Below are 27,591 nucleotides of genomic sequence, written 5' to 3'. Positions count from 1 at the left end.
AAGTTAAAGAAATATATCAAGAAAGAGAGAAAGAGAGAGAGAGAGAAAGAAAGGAAAGGAAAGGGAAGGAAGGAAGGAAAGAAGGGAGGGAGGGAGGAAAGAATTATAGATGAAGGAAAGGCAATAATTAAACAAATTATTAATAAAAGAAAACTTCAGTTTACAGATTGAAGGGGTCCACTGACTCACAATTAGGATCGTTAGAAAAAATATACACACCTAGACATTGCTTCCTAAAACTCTGTATTCCAAGGATAAAATCATAAAAGCATCTAGACTGCAAGAAAAAAAGAGTGTGTGAGAGAGAAAAAGAATCATCTCCCTATCCCTCCAAAAAAAAGATCAGTATTGGATTTTTTTTTTTTTAATCTCTAACACTACAAGGTAAAATCATTTTAGCTTCTTTCTTAATCAAGTTTGAGTCCTTTCTTGAGCATTTTTCTAAGATGGTGTAGGAGGCTGGTATAGTCTCGGAATATTTCCATATGTGGAAATATATATATTTTTACTCGGCAAGGGAAGGATGTTTTTGGCTGGGTAACAGACACTTGTATAATACTGGAATGCGCCAGGCAGTGTTCTAAACACTTTGAAGTATTAACTTTCTTAATCCTCACAACAATCTCATGAGGTAGGTGCTGTTATAATCCCCATTTTACAGATGAGGAACGGAAGTACAGAGGTTAAGAAATTTGCCCAGACCGGGCACGGTGGCTCACGCCTGTAATCCTAGCACTCTGGGAGGCCGAGGTGGGCGGATCGTTTGAGCTCAGGAGTTCGAGACCAGCCTGAGCAAGAGCGAGACCCCATCTCTACTAAAAATAGAAAGAAATTATATGGACAGCTAAAAATATATATAGAAAAATTAGCCGGGCATAGTGGCGCATGCCTGTAGTCCCAGCTACTCGGGAGGCTGAGACAGGAGGATCGCTTGAGCTCAGGAGTTTGAGGTTGCTGTGAGCTAGGCTGACGCCACGGCACTCACTCTAGCCTGGGCAACAGAGAGAGACTCTGTCTCAAAAAAAAAAAAAAAAAAAAAAGAAATTTGCCCAAAGTCACAAGCTGGTAAGTAGCAAGACCTTTGCTCTTCGCTACTATCAGTCCCTGTGCCCCTTATATTAAAAGCCATAAGCAGAATAGAGACCTCGCACAAGTAAAAAGTAGCAATTCACATGGATATGATGGTCATAGACCTGTTTATAGACGTATTTGATTTCAAAAACCTTCACAATTTGTGGATGAGAAAAAAATACCGTAAGTCAATAAACTATACTTGCAAAAGTATTTATAATGCAAAACAAATAAGTTACATTGCTCTTGGAAAACAATACGGCAGAAAAATGGACTCAGAGTATAAATATGCAGAAGAATAAATCCAAATATATAGAGATGGAAAATAAGTCATCTAGTAAGTAGATGTCTAAAAACACTACTATAGTGGAACTATAAAGTAACAATGATATCTCTCTTTATGTCCATCAGATTGTCATGAATTAAGAGCATTCATTGACACCTCACCAAGGCTGTCACTAAGGCTGACAAGGTCTCGTGTCATCTAGCCCCAGACGACCCCTTTGTTTGCCTTCACCATGCCTTATGTAACTGATTTGGTTATTTTATTTGTATAACATTGATTGTATTTTGCTTATTGCCTGTCTCCCTCAGTAGACTCTAAACTCCAGGAGGGACAGGGACTTTTTCATTCTGGCACCTAGAACAGTGCTAGGTGCATGGCAGATTCTCAATAAATGTTTGTTGATAGAATGAACAGACGTACAATGATCACACACCACCCACTGGTGAAGACCCTAATAAAATGGAAGTCATCTGCACCCGTAGGGGATATGTCGATTCCTAATAGCATTTGTGAATTTGTGTACAATTATACATGTGTATGACAATATTCCCCTTAACTCAGCAATGGGTCACCATCTCCATAATCTAAATAAAGTTCTAAAGCATAAGGACGTATGTACAAGAAGGATGTCTACAATGGCCCTACTTACAGTGGGAAAAAACTAGAAACATGAATGAATGCTCTTTAATAAGGATAAGGTTAAATATAATGTGGTGCGTACAGAGGATAGATTATCCAGGCTTTCAATGAACTGAAATTAGATCTACACCTGCTGGCTTAGAAGGATTTGTACTATACAGTTAGCAAGAAAAGCAAGATTCAGGTAAGTGTTTATAATGGGAGCCCATTTTATAAAACAGTGACTAAACCTCCACTCTATACATGTGTATACATAAGCCCAGTGAAAAGTGAGATACCAGATTGTTAATAATGGTCACATGGGGTTTGGGCATGATAAAAAAAGAATTCTCTTTTGACAAATGTCCACCCCCAAATTAATACAAATGACACAGCCCCCATTATGTGCAATTATGTACATGTGACAGATACTGCAGGGTGTCTTTCCAACAGCCACGCCTGATCACTCTCCCTTGCTATTAATATCAAAGTCTCCCTCTCATATTAGAGGCATGAAATGCCAGAAACACTCATTCCCAGCCTTCCTTGCAGGTGAGGTTTGACCGTGTAACCCGAGCAATGGGAAGTAAAAAACCTCCTAGGGGCTCTTAGGAAATATATATATTTTTTCTCCTTGAAAAGAGAGATACAATGAGAAGCAGCTCATTTCCTTGCTTCCTGCTTTTGAACACGGTTATCCAAGGAAGTTATGGCTGGAGCTGTCAGAGAATCTTGACTATGCAAAGAAAACCAAGAAAATCAAGAGAGGCCAATCCAAAGCCGCGGCTTTGCTAAACTACTATGAATCCTCGGACTGTCCCCTCCAGCCTTCTTACTATATGTGATATATACTTCATTAATAAATTTCTCTTGCTGACATTATTTTTAGTCAAGTATTTGGATCAATTGGAACATCTTAACCCTGTGTTTGTGTGGGTTTTATGAATGCATGAAAATTGGACCACCAAAATATTAATCGTACTTATCTTGGATTCAGGAGGTAGGAAAAAATTCCAGATAACTTCTTTTTTTTTTTTTTTTTAGACAGAGTCTCACTTTGTTGCCCAGGCTAGAGTGAGTGCCGTGGCGTCAGCCTAGCTCACAGCAACCTCAACCTCCTGGGCTCAAGCGATCCTCCTGCCTCAGCCTCCTGAGTAGCTGGGACTACAGGCATGCACCACTATGCCCGGCTAATTTTTCTATATATATATTTTTAGTTGTCCATATAATTTCTTTCTATTTTTAGTAGAGACGGGGTCTCGCTCTTGCTCAGGCTGGTCTCAAACTCCTGACCTTGAGCGATCCACCCGCCTCGGCCTCCCAGAGTGCTAGGATTACAGGCGTGAGCCACCGCGCCCGGCCCAGATAACTTCTATTTAATTCTCATACTTTTATAAATTGTTTGGATCTTTAATGAGCAAATGTAATTTATGTAGTCATCAAAATAATAAAGCTGATTTCATTATTTAAAGAATGACATCAGGGTCAGGCAGTAAGGACAAAATAAACTTAAATGCTATAAATATGATTATAAAATGCAGTGCACATTGTCAAAAGTTACTATCCAAGGAGAAAACATGAAGTAAAAAAAAAAAAAAACATTAAAAAGAGCCTGACACTTCAGTAGGATCGCTTGAGCCCAGGAGTTTGAGGTTGCTGTGAGCTAGGCTGACGCCACGGCACTCTTAAAAAAAAAAAAAAAAAAAAAAAAATAGCCTGACACTTAAAAAAGACTGAGAAGTATAAAACTTGAGGCATTTTCTTAAATAAGAGGGGCTATATAAAAATATTATATTTGATGTCATGGTTGACACTGACAATTAAAGAACACAGGTTCAACAATGCTTTTGATGACTCAAAATACCCACTATAGAAATAAAAAACAAAATATGTATCTTAAAAATACAAAAGCAAAGACAGTTTAAAGCAAAATACTGAAACAAGTCATAGCAATCAAGCATTTAAAAAATTTTAAAGATGACTGTAATCAAAGATAGATTATAACAATAAAGGTGTAAATTAATCTTCTGTTATAAAGACAGATGACCTCAGAAAGGGTTAAAAATGACCAAACTCTGGCTCCCAGTTGAAAATAACAGACTGAGGATAAATTTACTGACTTCCATTCTCCACTAGAGGAATCAGGCTTTATGGAGAAAACGGAAAGTACAAGATGAGCCAAGGTAAGCCCAGGACACCCTCTTGTATCCAAAAGTAAATTTCGCTCAACGAATGATGTTGAACACGTCCAAAGGACAAGGAGCCAGTTTGAACGGCCACCCACCGGCCAAATCTGGGACAATTTGAGCACCAAAATAAATGATAGCAAAGGATTATTCCCAATTGAATAAAACAGAAACCAAGAGTCTATACTGAAATAAATTAATGAAATAAGGCAAACCTCTTCCTTATAAGAGGAAGCCAACTAATATATACAGAGAATGATGGAAACAGAAAAATCATCATCATCATAACTGATTCAGGTAAGACCATCGATGGGGACTGAAACTTTGTGGGTAAAGTTTGAGGAGAAACAGGTTATGTATAGTCTCAAGGAAGTTCCACTATAATATACTTATTACAAAGGGGGAAATCAGTTCATAATGGGGAAACTGTAGATATCACCTTCATCAAGTAATCAAGGTTAACATCACCAGTCCTGGGACAAATTGGTATTATGTCCTCCGTAGTGTGATGCCCTGAGAAAAACATAACTTCTGTTGTATTCCTGTCCAAAGTGACTCTAATCATGAAGAAACATTCTACAAAGTAACTTGCATATCCTCTTCAAAAATGTTAATGTCATTAAACACAAAGCAGGACTGAGGCCCTGTCCCAGATCCAAAGAGACTCAAGGGGTGTGGAGTGGTGGCTCATGCCTAGCACTTTGGGAGGCCGAGGAGGCCAAGAGTTCAAGATCAGCAAGGGCAACATATCTAGACGCCATCTCTACCAAAAAAAAAAAAAGAGAGAGAGAGAGAGTGAGAGAGAAAAGAGAAAAAAAAAAAAAAAGAAAAATTAGCTGGGCAGAGTGGTATATGCTTGTGGTTTTAGCTACTCAGGAGGCTGAGGGAGGAGGATCACTGGAGCCCAGGAATTCAAGGCTACAGGAGCTATGGCGGTGCCACTGCACTCCGAACTGGACGACAGAGCAAGACCCTGTCTCAAAAAAAAAAAGGGGCAGGGGGTGGGGACTATCGGGATATGACATACTGAGTGCACCGTATAAACTTTTCCTGTGCTATCACAGAGTATGGGGACAGATGATAAAATGTGAATAAGCACATTAATGCTAATTTCCTGATTTTGATCATTGTACTGTGGTTACGTAAGAAAATGTCCTTGGGCTTAGGAAATATAAAGATTTTAGGAAATACACACTGAAACATTTAGGGCTAAAAGAGTACCATGTCAGCTTACTCTCAAATGGTTCAGAAAAAAAAATTTAGCAAGAATAATAAAGTAAATGTGATAAAAGCATAACATTTCATGAATCTGGGTGAAGGGCATACAGAAATTCTTGTGTTATACTTTTATGTAACTTGGAAATTATGTCAAAATGAAAAGTTAAATTTACCTGGGGTTCACGCAGATAATTCTAATTATTGGTCTGAAGTGAAAGTGTCCATTTATGATTCTCACCTGCACTAAGAGAGTCCAGGGACTAGGGACAAGCAATAGGTCTAAGAGGGGAGGAGGTCAGGACAGGTGTAACCGGTGACACTGCCACAGCGGAGAAACACTAGACATTTGTTTGCATGATAAAGCATACAATCAACAATGAAAATTATCATTTTTGCATCAAATAACTTCATACTGAATTGTATAAGGCAAAAACTCTTAGGGATCCAAGGGGGAAATGGGCATCTCTACAAATCCATTAGAACAAAATCTTTAAGCCCAGCACAGTGGTGAGCGCCTGTGGCCCCAAGCTACTCAGAAGGCTGGGGCAGGAGGATTGTTTGAGCCCGGGATTTCCAGACTAGTTGGGCAACATAGCCCAACTTAAAAAAAAAAATAGCCTCTCTTAAAAAAATAAAATAAAAATAAAGTGCCTGGCATATAGTAATCATTTAACAAATGTATTACTGAAAGATTTGGACACATTAGATATACCGATTATCATCATGAAGGTGAAACCATGCTCTGTTTTGTTCTCCACTGACTATTCAACACGAGATGTTTAATGATATTTGTTGAATGGCTAAATAGCAAATCTGCTCTTTGATACTTGTGGGACATTGATAAAAAAAAAAGGAATGTGCATATTTCCCTCCATCTTTTTAATTTGGAATTTAACTTGATACATTTTGATAAGGTGAATATAAGCCTTCTGCTATACAAAACAAAGCTAAGTATTCATGTTAATGCAGAGATAATGTAGGCTTATTGTCAGGAATCGTACAAGGTCAATTAGGCAACTAGTCTTGCAGTGTAATTACTGCTCTAATCCCAACCCCAACAAAACATACTCTACAGAGAATCTATCTGAAACTAGCATTACCACTTTCAGCAGCTTATTTAACTGATGTAATAGTTAACAGTGCCAGGTGGCAAGATAACTCGTTCAGTTATCTAGGAATATATTTTTGTATTTATGTTAAGAGTAAAGCTAGAAGTTCAACTAACCAATTATAAACAAATGCTGAAGGCTTTAGAGAGAATTTTTTTTTTTTTTTTTTTTTTTTTTTTGTTGAGACAGAGTCTCACTTTGTTGCCCAGGCTAGAGTGAGTGCCGTGGCGTCAGCTTAGCTCACAGCAACCTCAGACTCCTCGGCTTAAGCGATCCTCCTGCCTCAGCCTCCCGAGTAGCTGGGACTACAGGCATGCGCCACTATGCCCGGCTAATTTTTCCTATATAGATTTTTAGTTGTCCGTATAATGTCTTTCTATTTTTAGTAGAGACGGGGTCTCGCTCTTGCTCAGGCTGGTCTCGAACTCCTGACCTTGAGCGATCCACCCGCCTCGGCCTCCCAGAGTGCTAGGATTACAGGCGTGAGCCACCACGCCCGGCCTAGAGAGAATTTTTTATGACCAAGGCGGTGTTTTATAATTTTCATAGGCCCACATTCCCCGGGATGCTTTTTACAGCATTTTTTCCAAACTGCAGTCTGCGACTGACTAGATGCAGAGGACTGAGACCAGCATTTTAAAAACACGAAGCCAGAACCAGTGTAGTTTGTTTGCACCTGTAGTCCCAGCTACTTGGGAAGCTGAGGCAGGAGGATGGCTTGAGCCTAGGAGTTCGAGGCTGCAGTGCTCTATGATCATGCCTGTGAATAGCCACTGCACGCCAGCCTGGGCAACATAGCAAGACCCTGTCTCTAAAAACAATGAAAAAAAATTTTTTAAATGAGATAAGCCAGCATAGAAAATCTCAAAATGCATTCCTTATGCTAACATTGAGTTAGCTTAACGAAACTTTTGTTTTGGTAAATACATGTATTATATACATAAACTGAAACACAATATAAAATGTATTTCTTACTGTAGGTTGCACTAAGAAAGATTTGAAAATCACTGTTTTATGCTTTAGAACTCTTTTCAGTAGAACCGAAGCCTGCTGCCATGCTGATTTGGTGGCATTCCATTTGGGTACATTTGCAGACTCAACAAAAGGAATGCCAATCTCATTCTAAGCTCAGCTCTTAAAGCATGATTGCTCTTCAGGTACTTGTCCAAAAGCAAAATGCATTGCCATTCGACACGTTAAAAGCTCACTTGAGAAACAATACATACAGCACAGCTGTCCAACAGAACTTTCGGAGAGGGTAGGAATAAACTCTATCTGCACTGTCCAAAATAACGACTAGCCATATGCATTGAACACTTGAAATGTGGCCAGTATGAGTAAGGAACTGGTTGATTTTATTTAATTCAGTCTACATGGTCGCATGTGGATAGTGGCTACCATTTTGGAGAGCACAGATATAGAGCACTGTGCTGATTTTGAAAATGTAGTACATGGACAAAGAAATGATTAATTTTTGAGGTGTTGGATATCTTAAATACCCTGATGTGATCATTACACATTGTATGCATGTATCAAAATATCACACATGTACCCCATAAATATGTACAATTATGTAGCAATAAAAATAGATTTTTAAAACATGATACATGGATCAAAAGGATCATCTGAATCACTTGGGGGCTTCTTAGAAATGCAGAATCCCAGGCCCGACACCAGGAGTGAGAACGACCAGCTGATTCAGGTGCACAATGACATGTGACAGGTGCTGACCTACAGGACTGGTTCTCAGTGGGCCCAGGACCGCTGACTGCCGCTGAACCAGGGAAAATCCACGGCACACTCTGGTCGGAACAATGACCGTGGAGTGCGCCCGGCGCCATTAGGGATGAGCTATACACACACAGAGAACACAGATCTGCAAACCTAGAGCTGGTGTCGCCAATGGCATTCAGATATCTTGCCAGACATTCGTGTAAATTTTTTTAAAAAGACTATTCATATTTTAAAAATCTAACTCCATCTCCTTACATTACCTAACACCAAATATTTTTTGCACAACTTTAATATATTTTGAATTTTCCAGGAATACATGTAAATTGAGAAGAGATATTTTTATCCACAACTTTACTAAGCATTGTACACTATTTCAGAGTAACTTATTTGATAGCCTGAACTTAAAAGCTGCCACACTCACACCAATACTAGTATAGGTTCAATTATCAGATTACTTCATTATGTAGTTATGCTTGAATTGAAATAATATTTTACTAAAAACGACTTCCCTCTTACTTCCCCTATTATATTATCTCTATTATTCTCCAGTTAGGATTTTTTTTCTTAAAAAAAGTAGGTAAGCAAGTTATATTACCCATAAATTTCACTTCAGGATAATAGTATGTGCTATGATATGTTTGTTTTTACATACGGGGTGCTGAGTCTGACAGATTTAAGCACCACTGATTTAAAGATTAATGCACCCATTCCCAGCCCTCTAGATCAGGGAGACTTAATTTGGGAATACCGTACAAGGACTCTCAGCTTAAAGGATCCATGGAGTGACTTCAGATGTAGAGAATTCATAAACGGTACACACGATTTGATATTTACATATCAAATCGTCATGAATCATCAATCAGGGGCAGCCACTCTGGGAGGATAACACGTAACTTTATCCCATCAAAAACCATTAGATTAAGAACCGTATGTTACATCGAGACTGTGCAAATTGGGCTAGATTATAAACTTGCTCCTCAAAAACAAAACACGGTTGATTCCCCAGTCAGTTACATTTAATGGAATTGCAATTTGTATCCCTTCACCAGTCTACACCGATGAACTTTTAAAAAACCAATCGCGTAAGTTAGTACACAGGATGTTAGTCGCTGCATTACTTACACTATAGGTCTTCTTTCATGCAGACTCATGGAAGGCTAACTCCCATTAAATATTTGCCAGGTACCAGTCACTACGCCACGCCCTGTAGACACAGGAACTCATTTAAGTCTCACAACCACCCTGACGGTTATCACTCCGTGTTTCACAGATGAGGAAACCGGCTTAGAGTCGACTAACTTGACTAAGTTTATACAGTTGACAGCAGAACTAGCATTTAGGCTTGGGCTGTCCACCTCCAAAGCACGTGTATGAGCAGGTGGCTGCTTTCTCTTTAATCTTACCATGAAATATCTATTGGACCCTCTCTTCCTTTGGAATAGCCTGCTAGATTACTTTTTTTTTCTTTTGCTTCAGGGACAGACTGGAAGCCTGCTAGATTACTCAGGACAAAACTTATGTCCCACAAATGGCAGCTTCCCAAGCATGACCGTAGCATCTTTGGGTGAATTTGGTTTAATCTTTTTTTTTTTTCACATTTTCCCCTTCATTGTTTTTCCTTCCTGCAATAAGGCAAGGAATAAACACACACCACATGCTGCTTTAGGGAATACAGGAAATATATTAGTAAGACAGTCCTACAGTGTGAATACAGCTTTATTGGACAATTCAGAAGCCACTTGGAATCATTCTGATAATTCAGAGTGCCAATTATCACTATGATAAGTACACAAGCTCCACTGTTTTCCACTTTGAGAGAACCCTGGTTACCTTGGCTGATTTCTAAAGAGTGGAAAAAGAACACCAAACGGGCAGATGAATAATGAGCACGTTTGAGGGCAAAGGCAAAAGGTAGGAGGTGGGTTGGGATGCCACTTAGGGTGGTCTCAGACAGGCATAATCAGGAGACAAATGTGAGAGACTGCAGGGCGCTTGGAGACACTGCCCAAGTGGAAGGTGAATGGAAATAGAAAAGGATGCAGACCAAGTTTAGTTGGCTGGATGGATGATAAAGCCACTATTAGTTGGGAATGGAGTTAGGGATTTACTGGAAGTAAGAGAGAAACGGAAAGAGAGTAAGGCATTTGTTTTCTGCCGACAATACCATCACTATGAAACATCTAGAGTAAGGGTCAGCCAACTTTTCCTACAAAGAACTAGACAGTAATTATGTTAGGTTTTGTAGTCTCTGGCACAACTAACCAACGCTGCCATTTGGGGCACAAAAACAGCCATGGACATATGTAAACAAATGGGTGAGGCCACACTGCAATAGAACAGATGTTTGCGGACCCCTGGCACAGAGATCCAGAAGGCAGGGAGACACAGACCTCAACAGGAGGAAGACCATGATTAGACAGAGATCCGGAAATTACTGGCACAGATAAAGTCACAGGATGGATAACTCAAGATAGAACCTTTATGAAAAGCAGTACATTTAAAACAGCATGAAAAAGAGGTAAATAATTAGTGGTCTCCTAAAAGGAGAAATGGTGTGCTAAATACTTCTGAGTCCCTTAACTATCATTCAGGCTCAATTACAAAACTCTCATGCATGGAGAAGCATAGGACACCGCAATATTTAACCATGGGTATTATCTAGAAGTTACCATCTAAAAGGCAGTGCTAGAACAGAGAAAGAGCCATTAACACTCTGACATAAAGAAACAACGCAAACTGGGTCATGGTGGGGCCAATCATACGCCTGGCATGTCCTGTGGAGGACCCCAAAAACTGAAACTTAATGTCAGGCATCGTGCACAAACCATTCACCCAAAATTGAGTCAAAGGTTGAAGTCAAAAAAACAAAGCAGAAAAACAACACCCTTAAAAACAAATCAAATGCCAAGGGAAACCGGTTATGACCATAAAGACGTGTTCAGGAAATGCTCTCAGTTTGAAAATTGCGATGTTAAATTTATTACAAGGCTTAAAAATAAAACTAGGTCCAATATCACTGCATTTGATTCAAGCTCTTTCAATGTTTACAGGTAAACATGTAAAATGGAAGTAGATACCAGCACACTGCCCGTCTTTGGGAAAAAGCACAATCTAGCAAATAAACTGTTCTACTTGGCTTTATGACAATGTTGGCTTATTAGAAGAAAATAAATTAAAAACCAATCAGGAAAATATCATGAGGCCCAAAACTGCAAAATTTGCAAAGCAGCACTGTAGAACATAATGGCAAAACAGAAGTTGGCCCTGCATGTGGATTAGAATCGTTTGGGTGTTGAAGGAGTATACAAAGTAAGTGTCACTTTGTACTGCTAAGGAAAAGCAAACTGTCTTCTTTATATTTAGTGTACAAAGATATGACTACAACTTCACACTATGGGTCTGTGAAGGCAAAAATTCCCAAAGGAAGGAAGTCTGTCAGTCCATCAACAAGGGATACGTTCATATAATGGAACACTAGGCGATAAAAATAATGCATTGTGCATGCTATGACAAGCAAAAATGTCCAAAATTATTAAATGAGAAAACAACGCTAGCAAAATTTTTGTGTCCAAAGAAAAAAGTGACACACGTGTACACACACACACTGTACACCTTGTGGATGCACAGAAAATTTCTAGACCTGTACAAGAAATTTGAGTAGTACTTTGAAAAAGAGTGGGATTGAAGGAGACAGAAAATTTTCATTTTATCCTTCTGTATGGAAGAAAAAATAAGCATTTGTTACACTTGGTTAAACATTCAAGAAAAAACTCACAGATCACTCATTTGTGAAGGTGGCTGGAGAAAGGACTGCTACCTCTAAAACACCACTGCAGGCACAATTACATTTTATATATAATATACTTAAAAATGTTAAATGAATGAAAAATTTTAAAAAGTACAATCACAATTTAAAAAGCCATAAAACTTAACTTGGGAAATCACAGAGTTCAGTAATATAAATGCAGAAACTAGGTCTTGCGAAAGCTGTAATTTGTGTGTGTTTTTGCCGGAGTTCTCCTGGAGTGTGATCTGTTTAGAATCAACGTCGTAGAGCTAGAAGAGTTGTCAGAAAGAACCACCACATTTTGTATTTGCCTCTAGACCACATAATCCCCAGTAATTAAATCCTAGTTCTATTTTCAATAACAAAAGTTATTTGTAGAACCTTAAGGACAGACTCATCTATTTTAAATCTATGTCTGCTTTTAAAACTTCTTTAGAGCAAAGGGCTGTCATTTTATTCCCACTCTCTGTGCCCAGCACCTAGAGCATAGTAAATAAATAGAGGTGCTCAAAACACAAACACACACACACACACAGTTTTTGTAGAAAAGAAGGCAGGGAAGTGATTTCTGTGCAAAACTATGAGAGATCACAAAGTATGAAATACAGAAAAAAGGGCCAAGATTAAAATGTGAAAACTGGTTCCTTGGATTAGAAGACAGTGCCACCCACAATGTGCTCACATGTCTACGATCTCATCTTTTGCTTCTACCTGTGGAAGAAAGTCACAATACTGAAGTCCAAACGCGGAATTTACAGTAAGGAAGATACAACAGCCAGTATTAAGATACTACAGAACAAGACCAAAATTTTGACACCAAATCCATTTCCATTAGTTGTAAGGAGAATGAGGAATGCAGACATATTAACAATAGACCTAACTGTTTTCGGGAATGACCACCAAGTAAGCAGTCCTGGGCTACTGGGAACCCAGAAGTAGTGCTTCTGGAACCTTAGTGAAGGACTAGTTTTAACCACCGAATTGTACTCTGTCAGGTATACGTCTTAAAGCATATTTCTAAAAAACTACTAGAAAAATGATCACATACTTTTAATGCCACAGTAATACAAAATTGCTACAGAACTTCCTAGACACTCAATTTCTACACAGGTGCCCAGAGACATGCTGAATCATTTTGTTTTTCTATGTCAATCTGGCCTAAAATCTTGAATTTGTGTAGAGGGCCTGACTCTGTTTTTTTTAACTACTCAATAACGAAGTGAATAGTACATTTATACTATACTCCTGTAAACTCCTGTACCTTTCCCTCTAAACCTCCCCCAACTTACTAGTTCAGTTGGTTGGTATCAGAGTGACTCTAGGGCAAGTTTCCATCTCTGTTATTCTCTTCATTATCAAAGGCAGTAAAATGGGAGAAATGTTTATATGCCCATGCTACAGACTGACTACGATCTGATGTAATTTACTACAGCCTGTTATTACATAGGTCCTACCCTAGAAAGAAATTATAATGTGATTTAGGGTCTCTGGAACCAAATTTCCAGAATTCAAATCAACAATCTGCAACTTATAAAGTTACTTAAATTCTTAATGCTTCTGTTTCTCATTTGTTAAATGAGGATAACACCTACATCTCAAAGGATTACTGTACAGCTTCATGTGCAAGTAAAGTGACTAGAATACTTACTGCCTGGCACATAATTAGTACCATGGAAGTGCCGTAATTATTTAATTATTACATTGTATGCATCATTCTGTAGAATTGGGATAATAAACATCATATTAAGTGAAATATGTCACATCCCTACAATGAACTGTTATTCATTTAAAGATAATTTCAATTCTCTATTATAAAAATATATGTATTTATAATATCCTGTTGGACAAGAAGAATAAGTTAGAAAATCATGTATAGCCTAATGTTACATTTAGAAAGGTAAGTTATGAAAAGTTGCACAGCAGTAGCAATTGCTAAAAATAATTCAGAGTAATTTATCATCCCTCCCTGCCCCCTCAAAAAAGATTTAAAATCAAAATTTCATTCTAAAATGGTAACGATAAGAATAATCAAATATTACCAATTAGTTACTTTTTGCAAAAATTTAGAGCCGTGCACACTTATTCCTACTCCACCCCTAAAAGCTGGCTGCTTCTTAAAGCTGGAGTGCATTAATTTCTAATAGACGACACACTACTTCTCTAACCTACCCATTGCCAACACACCACCATCACTTTTAACCAAGCTCTCTTAAAGTGCTCACAACCGTCCACATCAACGCAGACAATAAGTCAGCTTAACCAGTCACCCAGGCTTAAATATTAGGTACGGTATGCTGACGTTATAAACACAGAAAGATTCAGCAGTTCTAGAATGCTGAACGAGAGGTGTCTGTGACATTGAGAGTACTCAGACGATAACCTGTGGTACCCATTAAACTATTTTAAAATTCTACAATGAAATCAACGCTATTAATTTCATGTTTATTTTATACAGGATCTTTGTCAAATGTATCAGATTTTAAAGGATCGATTCATAATCACCATTTAAAGACAAATTTTCCTCTCAACTGAAGATTTCCACTTTGCTACCTACAGTTCAGCTTACCCTTTGGTCTGTGACAGCCATACTTCATTTCACAGGACCTGAACTGTACAATTATATATTATATACAAAATATTTTCAAGTTTGTTTGCAAAGGATACCTACGAAGAGTAGATCGAGTTTTCAAGTTTACAGAGAACCATACGATAACAATTTACCACTATAAATGTCTTAATACCTGTTTATTGCACTCTATTTATAGCAACACTAACAGAATTCGTAATGCATAAGCCCCACCACCTGTACGTTCCCTGTGCTAACATTTGACACTTACAAGAACATCTCAATTCGGCAACCAAGTTTTATAACTACTGTTCCTATCAATCAAATAGAGATGCACCAAGATCCCAATTCTCATGAGTTTTTACATATTAAGAGAGTATATTATTTACCTAAGACTGAAGGGCTGCACCTTACTTTATAAAAAACAAAGATAGCCACATCAATTTAATTCCATATATATACTACCTATTCAATTTATTAAAAATTGTAATAAACATAATCAAACTAGGGCTCCAAACTTATGCTGTTCATGTAGAAGACACTACAAGAGAAGACACAATAGAGACTGCCCTGCAAGTACAAATTCCTTCTATAGAGATGGAGAAATAAAAGGACAAATCTAGTTGTCTAAAAGACAATTCACTGTACACATTTTATTTACAGTTTTGTACACTGTCTTAAAATGAATGGGACCGCTTTTCTACTTGAGCCATTTTTAACCAAAGCAAAATAACCTAAGTAATACAAAGTGTTAAAATACAGCATAAAGATACAAAAACAGACATACTAATTCTAGTTAGGAATGTAATTATGATGTTACATTTTTTTATAATCCACAATTATGTTTAGGAAATCACACAAACATAGATCACTGATTTGAATGAAATGCATAAATTTGTAGCAAAGCTTGGTAGTTACAAAAAAGAAAAAAATTACCAAAGAATGCACAAAATTAATGTTTATTCCACCTTTGTGTCATATTCCTGGATCCTTCACCAATGTTACATGAGGAAAAAAACAAAAGCAAAACAAATGAAAAACTGAAATCAGAATCACTAATGTTATCAAGTAGGGAAACAAATAAATTAAAATCTAGCAGCCATCAGCAAGAGTACAGCAAAGACACTGCTGTAAAAAGAAACAAAGAAAATTGCTAGAAAACTGTATGCATCATACTCTTTCAAACCAGCAAAATATGCTCCTGCATACAATGGAAAATAAACAGAACTTCTTTCCTGTATGGTACAGAAATGCAAATTGTTTTTTGAATATTGTGGATGGGTAAAATGTGTTTGTAATGGTAATTCTACTAAACTATTACAGAGTGGGCCAGGAACACATTTATGGATTCTGGGGACGATGTGTACTGTAATTCTTTGATTGGGATAGTGGACACTCTAGCCAAAATTTAAAAAAAAAAAATATAAACACAGAAGTACAAGACAAAGGCGAATGAGACTTCTCTTATATCTTAGCAACATTTAGATGGAAATCAAATTTAAATGCAGTCCACTCTGCTTTTGAAGAGGCTTTGGTTCAGCTCCCAAATCTCGATTGCTTGACGCAGTCTCCTATGAGAATACTCAGAAGGTGTCTTCTTAAACAACAAACCTATTTTTAGTGGTGGAGCCGCTCTTAGTAGCTGTGTCTGCATGGGACTGATAACCAATCACTATCTTTGGAGGAAGTCCTAACCTTTCCTTGTATACCCTCCTAGAAGAAAAAGAAAAAGTGACCATTAATTTTTATTCACCAAAAACTAAATAATTAAAAAATTCAGTATTAGTCTTCATATTAAAAAAAAAACCCTAGACTGGAGAGTAAAAATAAGAAATTGTATACCCTTTCCTTTGGGCACAATTTACTCATTTTCACAACAATCTTGGTTCATCACTTAACAGATATTTCAGAACCAATTAGGTATGTGATATTTATTACTAAATTATAGTAATAATTACTAAATGTATTATTGTACTGTGATAATTATTAAATCAATAGTGAGCAAAGCAGAGAGCAAAACTTGCCCTATATGTGTAACAGCTTCTCTGTTTTCACATTCAGTAGTCCATATTGCTATCTTGTCACCTTTAGCTCTGACATTAACAACAGCGCCACATACATCATCGCTGTAGTCATCAAAAGACTCTCCAATAAGGCACAGCAGCTGGAAAAAAAACAACCCAAATTATATTCAACAGATTGTGAAGAGCTTACTGGACTGCAAATATCTCTACTACATTTGCACAAATACTTTTAAAAATCAAAAGTTGACTTTTTAAATCTCTAAATTGGTCTCAAACTCCTGAACTCAAGCAATCCTCCCTCCTCGGCCTCCCAGAGTGCTACGACCGACCTGCTCTGACTGTTTAATGTGGAATCCTGAAGTGTTATTTACGGATCATCTCCACCTCCACGAAAATATTATCTCTTTTAAAAAATCATCCAAATATTTTTAAGTGACTAACTTAGTAAGTGCTGACTATAAACCAGACACTGTGTCAAGTGCTAGGGATACAAAAGAGACTACGAACTAAAAGCTTGGGGTTTGGAACTTGGGTCAGAGGACTACAGAAAATGCCTACTGTCTCATATTTAATATGTCTTATTAAAGCCAAAAGTTCCAGGTTACATCACAACATGTAAGTTGAATGGTATTAAGCAACAATTCCTTGTTTCTTCCATTGATCCATGGGTATCAAAAACTTAATACAAAATATAACGTTCTGTAATTTTAAGCTTAATGAAATGACCAGTGAGAATCAATTTATACCTGACTCGTAATGTGGTAGGATGTTTTACTGCACTAGTATGTAAAGTATACAAGATTCACGATAGAATAAAAATAACTGCTGACTTAGATTTTCTGCTGTGGGCATCCTTATCGCCTCTTAAATTAAGTAACTGATGTAAAATGCAATGTAACTTAACTTCCAGTATTCCAAAACTGTCTTTAAAACTGCTTTATAATCTGAAAACCTTACTGTCTCTAGCCAAAAGCGATCGAGGTCACTTCGTCTCTGCTGTTTGTTCAATGTAATTAGCCATCGTCCTCCCCGTTTGTTTTTCTCATCTTCCCACATGGGCTCAATACCATCCTACAGGGTTAGAAGACAACAACTGTTAGCTAACAGTTGCCTTGACTTTGAGAGAAATGCATTAGAAACAGCAAGGAACACTATCGACCTTTTACTTTACTCCCCATAAAACTATCATTGATGTAGTTTTTAAAAGGCATGTAGGAATTAAAGCCAGAGGCACAAGACTGCAGAATTAAGTAATGACTTTGTCACTTATTAGCTATCAAACCTTAGGTTTCAGTTATGTTAAACTTCTTGAGTAGCAGACACATTTTAGAAGCTATGGATAGTTCTATAACTAGAGTATACATGTAAAAATTACACAATTTCACAGTCAACAAATGCCCCATTTGCCTACCACCTGACAAAGCTCATTCATAAATATTTCAAGGACTCATGCATTGAGGTTACGAATGCCTGACAAGCTCAGTCTACTCAAATATATAAAGCAGGGACTGAATTGGATTAATCAAAGCTCTCTTCAAAATCAATCTCAGTATGTGCCCATGGAGTCAAGATCCTCGATTTCTATTATTTATACTATAAATAAAGCAAAATATATTCATGCCAAAGCTACTGACGCCAATTTAATTATTAGCCTGTGCATCATAGTATTAATATAAACTAAGTTTGTGGCAAGATTTCTTAATGAATACCTGAATAGTCCAGTCTTATATTAAATGTATGAAATTGTCAATTAAGCATACCTTAAAAAGTGAGTAGTCACAGCCAGGCATTAAATTACTAGACAACTGGATATGGTTGTACAGACTAGGTAAAAGAAAAGGACAATTAAAAACAGAGAATGTGTAATGTAGAGTTTAGGTGCTTACATATATATATGTTTAGAAAATATGATGAAAAATAGGTAAAAATTTCATGTTTACTTGTTTTTATACGGAGTCAATTTCTAAAACAGACAAAACAGATCTTAACAGCTCAAGAATCAACTTCTGATAAATACAATTTTCAAGAAAATATTTTTAATGACTTTACTGACAAAAATATATTTTTATATATTAGTTAACTCAGTACACAGATATGTGTATATATAAGAAACTTAGAAGAGAGGTATGAGGTTGCTTTAAGTAAATGAAAGAGAAAGACTTCCTGACCATCAGGATTGTATAACCGAAACAGTCAACATAACCAATGATTCCCAAACACCACAAACTGTTAGTTAGCACAATAATCATTTGTGAAACTTTTTTTTTTTTTTTTGAGACAAGAGTCTCACTCTGTTGCCTGGGCTCAAGTGCCGTGGCGTCAGCCTCGCTCACAGCAACCTCAAACTCCTGGGCTCAAGCGATCCTCCTGCCTCAGCCTCCCGAGTAGCTGGGACTAAGGGAATGCGCCACCATGCCCGGCTAATTTTCATTTGGGAAACTTTAAAAAAACACACACTGTTCCGAGCCCTACACCTTGGGATTATAATCACTTAAATACGGGGTAGAACCCTGGAATCTGTATTTCCAAAGTATTTCCCAAATATCAAAACAACAGAATAACATTTGAGATGACTTAGATATTCACTTGTCTGAAGGCAGGAAGCTAGATCATTTATCTCTTGTAGTCTCTTATAGCAAAATTGGGATAAAACTGGTAACAGAGTAAGAGTCTGGCATCCTTTGCATCATGTTCCATAGTTTAACGCACAATTCCAGTTTGGGTGAGACAGCACAAGACCACACGAGGTTTGCTGAGTCACTACCTCGTTTGGTAACTCTTTCCAAACTACATTTTCAATGACAACCTCCACTAGGCAACAGAAGAGGCCTGGATACTAACAGTGACTATAGAATTAGCACCACTAATTTCATAAAATGAATGGATGTTGAGGGAGCAATCGTCTTTGGTGGCATTCAAGGTAGCAAAGACTAATGTCTCCTTTTTGCTGCCTCCTTTCTCCTTCGTAATGCTCTAGGGTCTCTTAAGTAAGTTTATAATGAGAATTTATACTGGCACATTTAAAGAGAATCCTAAGATTATATATACTGGATAAATACAAAAGGATGCAATGGCTGTTTACACTAAATTTGTTAGAAAAAAAGTGAGAAATTAGGAAGTGACTTGAATATTTATAGGAAGCTGAAGGATTCCTTCGCATCTCTAAATTATGGTATAAAAATACACTATGCAATGACATTGCTTACGCATGATTAAAGTGTGGAGCAATGTTCTAATTAGAGGATAAGCTAGAAATACAGTTAAGGAAACTGGTAAAAGCCAAACTAGATAAGTACAAATCTGGTGTGAGACGGTGGCTCAAGAATCTTCCTTTTCCTCTGTAGGAGACTGAAGGGATTTCTGGGTGAAGGGGACTGAGTTATTCAAGAGTCTTAAATAAACACAATTTGAGGAGAAAAACCACTTGATGTTTTGATGAAAGGCAAAGAATAACCCTAGTTTAACTAGACAACTAGACCTACCAAGTAGCATGGATTAAATATAGTTCTATTCTTTTTTTTTTTAAAGTCAATGCTCTTAATAAAAAATGATTACTCACAAAGGAGTTCACAATTTATAGTTTTCTTTAAGTATTCTATGCTTTGCCTTTTTCAGTGATGGAAATCCACACTAAATGTCTTTTACAGGTCAAGCACTGGAAATATACAGACGAGTGATTTTTCTCCCCTTGAGGAAGTACACATGTATGAATTCTACGACCACAACCCATTTCCTTGTGTGAGCAGAACACACTCAGGGTTATGTTAAAATCTAAGAGTAGCACCACTAATTCAGCATGTATTTATTAATCCTAAAATAAAGATGTACAAGTTAGAATATTTAGATAATTGTGAGGTAATTTAAAGTTCTTAAAAATGTTTTTAATAAATTTTGCCTTTCGCATTCTCAAATAATACCACTCTACACATTCTACTTACAAGTAAATAATCCCTACACATTGTCCAAGTAAATAAGACAAACTAAATTAACCGTTTTTAGACAGAGAATCAATATCAAAACTTCTTGAAAGAGACTTTACGATTTCAAATTTTATTTTGAAGTCATGCAAAAGTAGATGATACATCAGAAACAAAATCTACAAAATATTTCAACTATTCTTCCTGAAGTTTATCAAAACATAATGAAATTAATAAACTATTATCACAGCTACTGTCGTTCCCCTGACGAACTGTGAATTTTGAACACTTCAGACTTTGATCTCAAAATCCCTGGCACAGGAAATTCCAGATGTTACACCAAAAAGAGTTTGCAGAAACGGGGACCTAACAGTCTTCTGGAATACCCAGTTATGAGGAAAATATATCTGGGCAACCAAGAAAGGAAACAAGTTCCAACTTGTCAGAAGTTCTGGGGACAATAAAGGACTCTCAAGTGAAGGGTATCTCAGACAAGGAACAGAGAATATTCAGAGCTAAAGAATGACGAAACTGAAACGCTGTCAAACTGATGGGGCATGACCACCTTTTCAAACACTCCTGAAGAGATGGACAAACAAAAAAGGCAGTTCCATAGATGAATATTCAGTAACTGTTCACTTCACCCTTCATTTTGTGAATTTGACTTAAAAATGAAAAACTAAACAATAAAACAACAAATATCCAAAAATAAATGGTACTTACGCCCAAAAGTCTTCAACAGTATCAAACTTAGAAATCAGCCGAAGGTTTGCTTGCCAAGTTTTGCTTTTATCATTTTTAAAAAACCAGAGCGCCCATCTAAAAATAAAAGGTCAGTATCAAAGAATGGTAGTTGTACACCCATGTTCACAGCGGCATTATTCACAAGAGCCAAAAGGTGGAAGCAACCCAACTGCCCACCAGCAGACGAACAGATAAATAATGTAAATACAATGAAATATTAATCAGGCTTAAGGAGGAAGAAAATTCTGACACTTGATAAAACATGGATGAAGGCTGAGGAAATTATGTTAAGTGAAATAAGCCAGCTACAAAAAGAGAAATATTATGATTCCACTTACTATGAGGTACTTAGAAAAGAGTAGTCAATTTATAGAAACGAAAAAAATAGTGGCCGGGCGCGGTGGCTCACGCCTGTAATCCTAGCACTCTGGGAGGCCGAGGCGGGTGGATCGCTCAAGGTCAGGAGTTCGAGACCAGCCTGAGCAAGAGTGAGACCCCGTCTCTACTAAAAATAGAAAGAAATTATATGGACAGCTAAAGATATATATAGAAAAAATTAGCCGGGCATGGTGGTGCATGCCTGTAGTCCCAGCTACTCGGGAGGCTGAGGCAGGAGGATCGCTTGAGCCCAGGAGTTTGAGGTTGCTGTGAGCTAGGCTGACGCCACAGCACTCACTCTAGCCTGGGCAACAGAGTGAGACTCTGTCTCAAAAAAAAAAAAAAAAAGAAAAGAAAAAAAGAAAAAAATGGTGGCTGTCATGGGCTAAGGGGCAGGGGGGCAACGGAGAATTACTATTTAATGGTTATATGGTGTTAGTTTTAGAAGATAAAGATAGTTCTAGAAATTGGTTGCAAAACAATGGGAATGTACTTAACATTACTGAACTGTACACGTAAAAATGGTTAAGACGTACATTTTCTGTGTATACTACCACAAAAATTTTTTTAAAATAAAAATTTTAAAGTGGTAGTTGTTATTACCTTGGCAACTAACGAGTAGTTTTTCTCTATTTTTTTTCATTTAAAAAATACGTATTTTATTAAGCCTACTACATAACAGATACTCTGCTATACCTAGAGACCCACTGAGGCTCATTACTCAGGGCAATTCACAGAAATGCAGCAGAGAGACAGTTCCAGTGTGCAGAGTACTGACAGATAAGCAAGGACAGTTACTTAAGCACTTAACCATCAAGGAAGGTGAGGAACAGAAGACGGACTTGTCAGAGGAGCAAAGAGGTATCAATGAAGAGGAAGAAATGGGAGTGCTAGGAAGAAGGAGAACTATTAAACGTGATTCTATATTTACTCAAACACATAACTAGGAAAAATAAGTAAGAGATTGTGTAATGTTACACCTACATGTTCTGAAACATGGATACCAGTTTCCATATACCTGTATATACTTTTGTTAGTTTTATTCCTACAAAATATATAATAGCATATATATACACATACACACACATACACACACACACCCCCTAGTATGTACTGTATACACAAGCATATCTTGGAGAAATTGCAGGTTCAGTTCTAGGCCACTGTAATAACGTGAATATTGCAATAAAGGGGATATTGCAATAAAGAGAGTCAAACAAATTTTTTGGTTTCCCGGTGCATATAAATGTTATGTTTATACTCTTCTATAACTGAGCAATACCACTATTAAAAAAAAAAACAAAAACAAAAAAACCAATGTACATACCTGAATTAAAAAATACTTTATTGCTAAAGAGAACATGCTGAGGATCACCTGAGCCTTCAGGGAGTCGCGGCTCCCGCCTTGCTGCTGATGGCGGCTGACTGAGCAGGGCGGTGGCTGCTGTGGTGATTTCTTAAACTACCACAACGAAGTTTGTTGCATCAATTGTGCCTTTCACAGAAGATTTCTCTGGAGCATCACATGCTACTTGTTATCATTTTACCCCCCAGAATTTCCTTCGATATTGGAGTCAATCTTCCCGACCCTGCCGGTGTTTTACCAGCTCAATGTGTGCCATATTCGTCTTGTCATTTCAATAGTCACAGCATCGTCACCAGGAGTACACTCTATTTCGAGAAACCACTTTCTTTTCTCATTCATAAGAAGCAACTTCTCATCTCTTCAAAGTTTTTTCTTTTAATTTAATAATTATTTCTTTTTGAGCCAGAGTCTTGCTCTGTCACCCGGGCTAGAGTGCCTTGGCATCAGCCTAGCTCACAGCAACCTCGGACTCCTGGGCTCAAGCAATCCTCCTGCCTCAGCCTCCCGAGTAGCTGGGACTACAGGCACATACCACGAAGCATGACTAATTTTTCTATTTTTAGTAGAGACGGGGTCTCGCTCTTGCTCAGGCTGGTCCCACACTCCTGAGTGCATGGGATCCTCCCACCTCGGTCCCCCAGAGTGTTAGAATTATAGGCGTGAACCACCGCACCCGGCCTTCAAAGTTCTATCATTGTAGCAATTCAGTCATATCTTCAGGCTCCACTTCTAAATCTAGTTCTCTTGCTATTTCCTCCACATCTGCAGTTATTTCCTCCACTAACGTCTTGAACCAAAGTGAAACACAAGGGTTGGAATCAACTTATTTCAAACTCCTGTCCATGCTGATATTTTTGTTTTTGGAGATGAGGTCTCACTATGTTGCACGGACTGGTCTCAAACTCCTGGGCTCAAGCGATCTGCCGGCCTCAGCCTCAGCTGGATTGCAGGCGTATCCACCGCGCAGAGCTCACGTTGATATTACGACCTTCTCCCATGAATCAGGAATGTTCTTCATGGTATGTACAATGGTGAATCATTTCAAAGGTTTTCAATTTACTTTGCCCAGATCAATCAGAGGAATCACTATGTATGGCAGCTATAGCCTTATAAAATGGATTTCTGAAATAATAAAAAGGTGAAATTCCTCTGTGATCCATGGGTTGCAAAATGGATGTTGTGTACATCTCCATCAGAGCTCTTAGATGACCAGGTGCATTGTCAATGAACGGTAATATTTTGAAAGAAGTCTTTTTTTCCCTGAGCAGTAGGGTCTCAACGGTTGGCTTAAAATATTCAGTAAACCACGCTGTAAACCCACATATGTGCCGTCATCCAGGCTTTGTTGTTCCATTTCTAGAACACAGGCAGCGTACATTTAGCCTCATTCTCAAGGGCCCTAGGCTTTCTGAAATGGTGCACGAGCACGGGCTTCACCTTAAAGTCACTAGCAGCATGAGCCCCAAACGAGAGAGTTGGCCTGTACTCTGAAGCTCTGAAGCCAGGCATTCACTTCTCCTCTCTAGCTATGAAAGTCCTAGATGGCATCTTCTTCCAATAGAAAGCTGTTCTGTCTACACTGAACATCTGTTTAGTGTAGCCACCTTCATCAGTGATTTGGGCTGGATCTTCTGGATAACCCGATACAGCTTCTCCACGAGCACTCGCTGCTTCACCTTGTACTTTTGTGATGGAGACGGCTTCTTTCTTTAAACCACATCAACCAACCTCTGCTACCTTTTCTTCTGCAGCTTCCTCACCTCTCAGCCTTCATAGAATCGAAGAGAGCTAGAGCCTTGTTCTGGATTAATCTTAATCTTAAGGGAAAGTTGTGGCTGGTCTGATCTTCTATCCACACCACTAACGCTTTCTTTGTATCAGCAATGAGGCTATTTCACTTTATCATGTGCGTTTCCTGCAGTAGCACTTCTAATTCCCTCCAGGAACTACTCCTTTGCATTCACAACTTGGGGAACTTTTGGTGCAAGAGGCCCAGCTTTCGGCCTGTCTTGGCTTTTGTCATGCCTTCCTTGCTAAGCTTAACTTCTAGCTTTCGATTTGAAGTGAGAGTCACACAAACTCTTCCTTTCACTTGAACACTTAGAGGCCACAGTCGGGTTACCAGCCGGCTGAATTTCAATACTGTTGTGTTTCAGGGAACAGGGACGCCCCAGGAGAGGTAAAGAGACGAAGGAGCAGTGGCTGGTGGAGCAGTCAGACATACGCACTTACCGATCAAGTCTGCTGTCTTACAAAATGGCAGTTTGTGGTGCCCCCAAGCAACCCCAACAGTAACATCAAAGATCACCGGTCACAGATCACCATACAGGCATAATAATGAAAACGTCTGAAATATTACAAGAATCACCAAAACGTGAAATAGAGACGCGAAATGAGCACGTGCCATTCACTGACAGGCTTGCTCAACACAGGGTCGCCAGACATCTTCAATCTGTAGAAAGGGCACCATTTATGAAGCGCAATAAAATGAAGTATGCCTGTGTGCTCTAATACCTCGAAGGAAAATTCATGTAACATTGAAGTTATACTTAAATGTTATCATCCCAAGATGATTCACCTTTCTTAGAAGAATTAAATTCAATATTCTCTAGATTACAATACTAAAGGTAAGCCAAAGGGAAACTCCATTTTCTCATTGATAAAAATGTTGTCTGAAGAGCTTTCCAAATTGAATATATGTTATCAGCAGGCCTCAAAGTGTGGTTTGCAGACTCCTAGGGGTCTCCGAGATCCTTTTCTCATAACAATGCTAAGATGTGATTGTATTTTTCACTGTGCTGATGTCTGCACTAACGGTGCAAAAGCAATGGTGGCTACATCCGCTGGTGCCTTAGTGAGAATCGAGACAGAGGCACCAAACTGTACCGGCAGTCACTGCAACCTTTATTACGACCAGCTCTCACAGTCAGTGTCACCTGCGACTGCCCTTGATGAAGCAATAAGCATTAGCAGTTTCATTAAATTTCAATCTGTTTACATGTCTCTTTCAGATTCTGCACAAAAAGCACTTTTATTGCATAACAAAATACAATGCTTGGGCAATTTTTTGGATTATGAGGTGAACTAGCCACTTTTTTCATGGCATCACTTTTACAGGAAAAAAAATAACTGATAAACCATGGTTTATTTCTTGAAAAATGAACAGAGTAAGTCTGGTGCTTAAAATGTGAGCTTTCAGAAGAAAAATCAGAATTTTGGCAAAGTTTCACATGCCATTGTAAGCTTGACAGCTTCATAAAAATTGAAGACATTTCTGATGAGTTTGGAAGTATATAATAAAATGTGTCAACATTCAGAAGATCTATTAAACTCACTGTAAAAATATTTTCTAAATGAACATATGATGCTACAAAAATCACACATAGGTAAAAAGACCCATTCCAAATGCAAGTCAGACTAACGGATTTTTATGTAACAAAATAGGAAAAAAGTTCTTTTTTTTTTTTTTTTTTTTGAGACAGAGTCTCACTCTGTTGCCCAGGCTAGAGTGAGTGCCGTGGCGTCAGCCTAGCTCACAGCAACCTCAAACTCCTGAGCTAAAGTGATCCTCCTGTCTCAGCCTCCCGAGTAGCTGGGACTACAGGCATGCACCACCATGCCCGGCTAATTTTTTCTATATATATATTTTAGCTGTCCATATAATTTCTTTCTATTTTTAGTAGAGATGGGGTCTCGCTCTTGCTCAGGCTGGTCTCGAACTCCTGAGCTCAAACGTTCCGCCCACCTCGGCCTCCCAGAGTGCTAGGATTACAGGCGTGAGCCACCGCGCCCGGCCGGAAAAAAGTTCTTTGACACAGTTTCAAATTCCACGTTTCACTAACCTATAAGAAATCTAGTATCAAAGGAAGAGTATCCATAATTATTTTAAAAGGTTATGAAAAAATTCTCTTCCCTTTTCTAACCATATACCTATGTGAGGCCATATTTTCTTTCTTTCTTTCTTTTTTTTTTTAAATTAAAAAAAGCGACGGAGGTCTCAGTCATGCTGGTCTTGAACTCCTGAGCTCAAGCAATCCTCTGGCCTTGGTCTCCCAGAGTGCTAGGATTACAGGCGTGAGCCACTGCGCCCAGCCCATTATTTTCTTCTTATACTTCCATTGAAACAACTTATCTCCACAGACTGAATGCAGAAACAGCTATAAAAATCCACCTGACTTCTAGTAAGTCACGCAGTTAAACAGATTTGTATTTCAAATAGTTATTTTTCATTTAAAAATGCTATTTGCACTAACGTGATAGATTTTTTGAAAACGTACATATGATTTTATACTTCTCAGGTTTATTTTCAGGTAAAAGTATATATTCAGTTTTAAATGTGAAATATAAAATAACTTAGCATTATTTACTATAAAAATATAGTAAATATTTTTCTTCAGTGGGGAATAAAAAATTAAAAATCTACATAATAGTAATAGAGAAAAATCCACATCAAAGCTGTGTGGAGTTCTGAATAATTTTTAAAAGTATAAAGGGGCTGTGAGACCAAATAGTTGAGAACTGCTGATTTAAAATAAATATGATACATCCATGTGAGAGATTATTAAGCAGCTATTAAAAAGGTTAATT

The 27,591-nt window shown here is 37.9% G+C and overlaps 1 protein-coding gene across 1 annotated transcript in view; it reads right to left on the bottom strand.

Moving 5' to 3' along the window:
* Positions 1-15,232: 15,232 nt before the first annotated feature.
* The window catches only part of EIF4E (eukaryotic translation initiation factor 4E), a 36,631-nt gene continuing 24,272 nt past the window's right edge, over positions 15,233-27,591 (bottom strand). The window contains exons 3-7 of the mRNA XM_069485340.1: positions 21,240-21,335; positions 18,360-18,423; positions 17,557-17,670; positions 16,600-16,739; positions 15,233-16,288 (exon numbers count right to left, since the gene is read on the bottom strand). Of these exons, the coding sequence (XP_069341441.1) occupies positions 16,174-16,288; positions 16,600-16,739; positions 17,557-17,670; positions 18,360-18,423; positions 21,240-21,335 (529 nt within the window). The 3' untranslated portion in view covers positions 15,233-16,173. The remainder of the gene's footprint in view (positions 16,289-16,599; positions 16,740-17,556; positions 17,671-18,359; positions 18,424-21,239; positions 21,336-27,591) is intronic.

The sequence above is a fragment of the Eulemur rufifrons genome, chromosome 13 (assembly GCF_041146395.1).
Source record: "Eulemur rufifrons isolate Redbay chromosome 13, OSU_ERuf_1, whole genome shotgun sequence".
NCBI lineage: Eukaryota > Metazoa > Chordata > Mammalia > Primates > Lemuridae > Eulemur > Eulemur rufifrons.
The sequence above is the reverse complement of the archived record's forward strand: the minus strand, read 5'-3'. Positions and strand labels throughout refer to the sequence as shown.